The sequence below is a fragment of the Ceratotherium simum genome, chromosome 2 (assembly GCF_057802395.1).
Source record: "Ceratotherium simum simum isolate JZ-2026a chromosome 2, ASM5780239v1, whole genome shotgun sequence".
NCBI classification, from domain to species: Eukaryota; Metazoa; Chordata; class Mammalia; order Perissodactyla; family Rhinocerotidae; genus Ceratotherium; species Ceratotherium simum.
The window spans coordinates 57,023,427-57,030,170 of NC_141901.1; the positions used below are offsets into that span (position 1 = coordinate 57,023,427).

General features: G+C 42.2%; 1 protein-coding gene across 1 annotated transcript; it reads left to right on the forward strand.

The window, feature by feature from the left end:
- The first annotated feature begins 1,892 nt into the window (after positions 1–1,892).
- LAMTOR5 (late endosomal/lysosomal adaptor, MAPK and MTOR activator 5) lies at positions 1,893–6,381 on the forward strand. The gene is made up of 4 exons (XM_004420695.3): positions 1,893–2,013; positions 2,980–3,041; positions 4,977–5,094; positions 6,044–6,381. The coding sequence occupies exons 1-4, from the start codon at positions 1,979–1,981 to the stop codon at positions 6,102–6,104; spliced, it is 276 nt and encodes a 91-aa protein (XP_004420752.1). The 5' UTR covers positions 1,893–1,978; the 3' UTR covers positions 6,105–6,381.
- Positions 6,382–6,744: the final 363 nt, after the last annotated feature.

The following is a 6,744-nucleotide window of genomic DNA, read 5'->3' on the forward strand; positions in this document are numbered from 1 at the left end:
GAAGCCCTAACCCTGCAAAACTTTACACCGCATGGGACCACAAGGGGGCGGTACGGCAGCGTCGAGCTTCCTCGGGCAGGACCGGCGGAAAGGAGGCTGGCTCTTCACGTTTTCTTTTTTTTTTTTTTTTTTTTTTTTAAGATTTTATTTATTTATGTTTTCCCCCCAAAGCCCCAGTAGATAGTTGTACGTCATAGTTGCACAGCCTTCTAGTTGCTGTATGTGGGACGCAGCCTCAGCATGGCGGGAGAAGTGGTGCGTCGGTGCGCGCCCGGGATCCGAACCCCGGCCGCCAGCAGCGGAGCACGCGCGCACTTAACCGCCAAGCCACGGGACCGGCCCTCTTCACGTTTTCTAAAGCTGTCTTTTAAGGGTAGTTTTAAACTGCTTTTCCTAAAATTTAAATGGCCCATCATGTTATCCCTAAGTTAACATAAACAATTTTTCTAGGGCAGGAGTCCAACAAAACTCCTGAACTACAACATTCAAGCCTGGAATTTTAAGGAAGCTGCAAGTTTCACCATTAGAGCTAGGGAATGGAGAGAGACTGAATTCAAGTCCAGAGTAGCCTTAAAGCTGGGCCCCAGACCAGAAGGTAGACTGTGAGTAAAAGCTGGAGGTGAGAGGGTTGGAGAAATCGTATATCTAAGAGTGATATTAGGAGGACTTAAGGACAGGGAGTGGGTAGAGGCTTATGGGGGATGGGAGAACCTATGGACATACTCCCATTTTTGTCAAAATGCTACGAATCTGAGTGTAAATTCGTACCACCTTTCTGGGGGGCAATTTGTAAGTGTACATATCAAAGGTCTTGAAAATGTCCACATCCTTTGACCCAGTGATTCCATTCTAGTAACTTATCATAACGAAAATCTTAAACTGCACAGATATTTAGCTACAAGGATATTCACCCAGCGTTTGTAATAGCCTCCCCCTCAAAAAAATCATCAACCCAACTGCACATTAATAAGGGGTTGGTTAAATCAATTAAGGTACAGCTATAATAAGGAATATTTGGTAACTATTACAAAGGATGTAAATGAATACTTATTGACATGGAAAGACATTTATGCTAAATTCTGTGAAAAAGGACAGCTACAGGAATTGTATGGCCAGTATGTGTCCATTTTGCTTAAAAAAGAAAAAACATTAAAATTATCCATTTGCAAAAACAATGGGCTGGAAGGATACTCTTCAAGGGATTAATAGTAATCTCTGGACAGAGACGATGGGTGGCTTTCTTTCCTTATTTTTACAACTGCTTTTATAATTAACTTTTTAAAATTATTTTTAAGTAGTCCTACTCAGTCTTCTTTACAAGTGCCACCTTCTTTCTCAAAATTTCCTGAGCCCTCGCCAAAGTAAGAAGCAATGTCTTCGTTAAAATTCCGACACTTTCCCGATCCCCAGCTTGGGTTTTAACCTTGTTCCATCCCGTCCTCTAGCCCTGTGTGCATGTCTTTTGCCCTACAAGCCTGTGGACCCCTTCCCCGGGGTTCTGTGTCTCTCTTCTCTGTCCCTGCCCCACCGCCTGGATCAGACCCTGCCTGACCGGCCGGACTACTCTAAAACCTGAACAAGATCTGGCCCGACGTTTCGGAGTCGGTTGAATCGGAATCCAAAGGTTTACGTCACTGAGACAAAGTGACAGGCCGGGAACCGAGGCACCGAGGCTTGGCTGCAGACCCCTCTCCTGAGGGGCATAACCCGCGCCGCCTGGTTCCGCAGGGGATCCCGGCGCGGGTCACCTGCCTGTCACAGCGCGGGCAACACACCTCTCGGCCCGGCTCGGGCGGCGGAAGCGGAACGACGTTTTCCTGTATTCAAAGCGGTGGGCGCGCAGCGAAGTTTGTCCCTCTGGAGGCGCCGTCCCAGTGTGCGCCCCGCTCGTGTCACGTGATCGAGGAGCGCTCGGGACCTGAGGCGGAGGGGGACGCGACGGGTTGCGGCTCCTGGGCGAGGGTGGACGGTGGGCGGTATGGAGGCGACTTTGGAGCAGCACTTGGAGGACACGTGAGTAAGACGGCCTCCTCGGCCTGTCCTGAGGTCGCGGCGAGGGGACCTGAGCGAGGCAAAGGGTGACTCGGGGACACCGTGCGGCGCCCAGAACGCGGGGTGAGGCTGTGATCCCTGCCCCGGGCCTCAGGGAGGCTGCTGAGCCGGAATTAGAATCGCGCTGGGGCTCCGCACCCTCCCTCCCTCCCGAGGGAGCGAGCCTCCGCGGCCAAGCCCAAGGCCCAAACCGCCTGTCCTGTTACTGAGATTGTATGGACAGAGTTGTTCTTCAGGAGTGTTAGGAAATGGGTTAATTTAGGGGAAACCACTTGTGCAAAGTCGAGCCCTGCAATGTAAACAAACACACGCACGTATCCCCTTCCTGTGTAACCAGTCAATTACTTGGTGCTTAAGAAGATGAAAGACATGCCTTAAATTTTTCAAACGAGTCATAGCTACGTAAAATCCAAAATTGGGAAAGTGTAAGAAGGCGTACAGGGAAACACCTCCCTCGCACCAGTGCCGCTCAGCTTCCCACTTCCCCTCCAGGAGGCAACCCGTGTTACTTAAGTCTTTCAGCAGTTTTAAATGAGTTTGTATGCTAAAGCGTGCATTTTTAACGAGGGCAACAAACTCCTAGAAATTGCAATGTTTGTGTCTCTCCAAAGCTCAACAGTACCTGACACAGTCTTTTCTCTCATCATAGAGAAATTGGTTTAACTATTTAACTTATATTAGCTAATATAAGTTAAATATATAAATTACAAGAAATATAATTTATAAATTTAAATTATAAAATTATAAATTATAAGAAAAATATAATTTTTCTCGGCTGGGGGTGATAATGAAAAAAGATTGACAAACACTGACTTAAAGCACTTATAACATTGCCTGGTCCATAGAAACCCTGTATGTATTGTTATAATTATTTAAATTTATTTTCTCACATCATCTGCTTCATTTCTCCTGTGTTCCTGGAATTAGAATGAAGAATCCATCCATCGTTGGAGTCCTTTGCACAGATTCACAAGGACTGAATCTGGGCTGTGAGTATCTCACGCCAGCCCTGTGGTGGATTGCACAGCATTTGATGTTGACTGGGAGCCTAGTGTGCTGTTATTCTCTCTTTTTTATTTCTTGTTACCCTGCCACTTTCTGGGTACTTTTGTGAGTATAGAGATTATCTCCAAATGACAAGATTAGATTAAAACTTTTCAGTTGGTGTGTATGAAGGTGGAAGTGTTCTGTGCAGTTCTAGCGCCACACAGTTGTTGCTACTAAAATTGTGTTGGAATCATTTTAAATTGGCTCTAGAAAGGACTTCAGATAATGACAGCAGTTACATTTACTGAATGTATGCTGGGACTGCTAGGCTTTATATACATTATCTCTAATTTTCACAGTCACCCTGCAAGATGCATGGTGCTATTTTTTAGTCTAGCTGCATTTAACCCTAAGTGAGTAGGCAGTAAAAACAGGGGCTTCAGAGTTGGACACACCTGGGTTCAACCCTCTGCTCTTGCATTTGCCAATACTGTGAACTTGGACCAAAAAGAACCTTTCTGAGCCTCAGTTTCTTATTGGGTTGTTGTTTAATAATGATAATAATTATAGAATTATATTTATTGAGCTCTTACTATGTGCCAGGCGCCATACTAAGTGCTTTACATATACTAAGTAGTCTAATCCTCATAACAACCCTGTGAGGTGGATAAAGAAATTGAAGCACAGAGGTTGAGTAACTTGCTTCAGGTCAAACAGCTAGTAAGTAGTTGAGCTAGGATTTGAGTCTGGCTCCAAAGCCTCTTAATCACAATACTGTAAGATTATATAATATGTGTAAAACACCCAGATATAATGCCCAATCAATGGTAACAATTACAAATGAGGAAATAAATCCAGAAAGGTAAATATCTAAAGCATTCAGCTAATTAATCTCAGAACTAGTAAAACCAGGACTCCTTGCTCCTGCTGCAGGAATTTTTAAAGCACTGAATTTTAGCTGGGAGGGTAACTGAAAGAGGTAATCTGTGTAACCAGTTACGTTTTACACACAAATCAGTCAGTTGAAAAAAAAGGCAGATTTTTTTTGAGGCGCTTGCCAAGCTCACAACTGGGAAGGCTGAAGTTCAAGTGTAGAAGTCTAAAACTAAATGAGTTCTTTCAAGAAACCTTCAAGGCCTGAAAGACTGCACTGGGTCTGGCTAGTTAATGTTTTCTATAACAGTAGTAATCTGTGACTCTGCCATAATGGTGTGTCTCTTACCTGCCTTAATTTCAGGCAGTTAGGCTTGGGTTGCCTTTATAGACAGAAATAATATTGTAAAGTAAACCTCATGATTGCTTTTGTACCTGGGACCCAAGAGTTAGTTATTATCTACAGGCTAAAAGAAACATTAATAAAAAGCCACTTCTCTTGACATTTGAAAACAACCACCTTATTCGGGTGGAAATAACTGCTCACAGAATATTCCCATGTGCTGTCAAGGTGATCTTACAGCTGAACTCCTGAGTAAAGACTTTTATATCCTTTGAGGTTGAGCTCAATAAAAGGAAGTCAGATTTCCTATGAGGAATTAATTAGTTTCAACAAGCCTCTTGCCCTTATTGACTGCTGTTTGTCAGTGTTGCCTCTGAATTTCTTGTTGGTTTCAGTAAGGTTCCTGTAAAATGAATTTATGACTTTCAGATTGACTTGAATTACAGCTTCCTTATATGCTTGAGAAGGTGTTTAGAGATGGTGATGGGAATGACTTTGAAAATTGAGTGTCTGTTATGAATTTAGTGATTTAAGAACTGTTGTCTGGCTTTCTCAATGATGTAACCAGCTGAGTATCAGGGCAAAATCATTTCATGTCAGTACCTAACTTAAGAGACCATGAACCGAGCCTTCTTTTGTGAATAATCAATGAGAGATACTACTATAGCTCTATACTCATTTTTGGACAATCAGGCGACATGATCTCATCTCTGTCTTCCAGGTCGTGGGACCCTGTCAGATGAGCATGCTGGGGTGATATCTGTTCTAGCCCAGCAAGCAGCTAAGCTAACCTCGGACCCCACTGATATTCCTGTGGTGTGTCTAGAATCAGATAACGGGTAAGTAGATGTCAGCAGATCCCTTCCCTTCCTTTTTATATAGAAAATCCCTGGGAAATTTGACAGGGGCCTGCCCTGTGTTCATCAGTGATTCCTCATTCAAAGTACTTTGAGGGAGGATCTTCACTCTTTGGAGCACAGGAGCAGATAAATTTGATCTGTGAAGCTAATGTGCTTTCAGACCACAATGACATTTAAATGAAGAGTCAGAATTGTCATGAACTATCAGTCTGTCAAGCAAAAGAAAGTAATAAATAGCACAGAGGAAGACTAAACAAAGAACAGAAACTACTTCTGTAGTAATAGAAATACCAAAGATATTGCAAGTGAGGGTCCTCAGAATAATAGTAAATGTAAAAAAGCAGAAGACAAAACTAGGCACAGTATGATCACAGTTTTGTAAAAAGAGAAAAAAACGTATAGATAGTATACACACAGATAAAAAAACAGGAAAATATTGGGCTGGTGCGTGGCATAGTGGTTAAGTTCAGCACGCTCTGCTTTGGCAGCCCAGGTTCATGGGTTTGGATCTTGGGCGCAGACCTACGCCACTCGTCAGCTATGCTGTGGCAGTGACCCAAATACCAAATAGAAGAAGATTAGCACCAATGTTAGCTCAGGGCTAATCTTCCTCAAGCAAAAAAAAAAAAAATAGGAGGAAGATTGGTAACAGATATTAGCTCAGGGCAACTCTTCCTCAGCAAAAAGAAAAATGAAAATAGTAGTAGTGGTTGTCTCTGGGTGATAGGAGTATAGGATTCATTTAATTTCTTTATTTTATACTTTTCTGTATTTCCCACGTGTTTTGTTGTGTTCATATATTGCTTTTATACATAGAAAAATAAGTATTATTTTTTTTAGTTGTGTCCTAAACCAAATAGCATCTTTAATCTTAACACTGATTCTCACGTGTAACGTTTTACTGAATATCTTCCGCTTTGCCTTTCAGGAACATTATGATCCAGAAACATGACGGCATCACAGTGGCAGTGCACAAAATGGCCTCTTGACGTCTCCTGTCAGTTCTCCAGCAGCCTGTCATAGGGACTTGATCCTACCTGTGTTAATTATCTTGTAGAACTATTAAAGTTCCAGTAGTTAGGCCATTCATTTAATGTGCATTGAGCACTTCTCTACTAATTTTAGAGTAAGCTGCGTTATGACACTCTATGACACTGTGGACTAGTAGTTAAGAAAGGATCATGTTTTGAAGCAGCAGGTCCAGGTCACTTTGTATATAGAATTTTGTTATGTTCAATAAATCTGGTTGGAGGAAAGCTTGTTAAACTCTTATCAAATGTTCCTTTTTTCAGTTATCAAATTGTAATTTTTTTAAAACAGGTCCTTGCTCCAAACTACTCTCTACTCTTTCAGAAGCTTCCTGAAGTACATATATTCTCACAGAAGTGTCCATGGATATTTAAAAAAATCAAGTATACTTGTACCCCATAATAATAACATAATACCTTATATCATTAAATACTTACTGTATGCCGGGAACTCATTTAATTCTCATTAGCAACCCTATGTTGTAGGTACTCTTATTTGCCCCATTTTGCATTTGTATAACAGGCTAAGGGATTAGCAGAGTCACAGTTTGGACTTAAGATTCCAATTCAGAGCATGGATAGTCATGCAGCACATAATGAT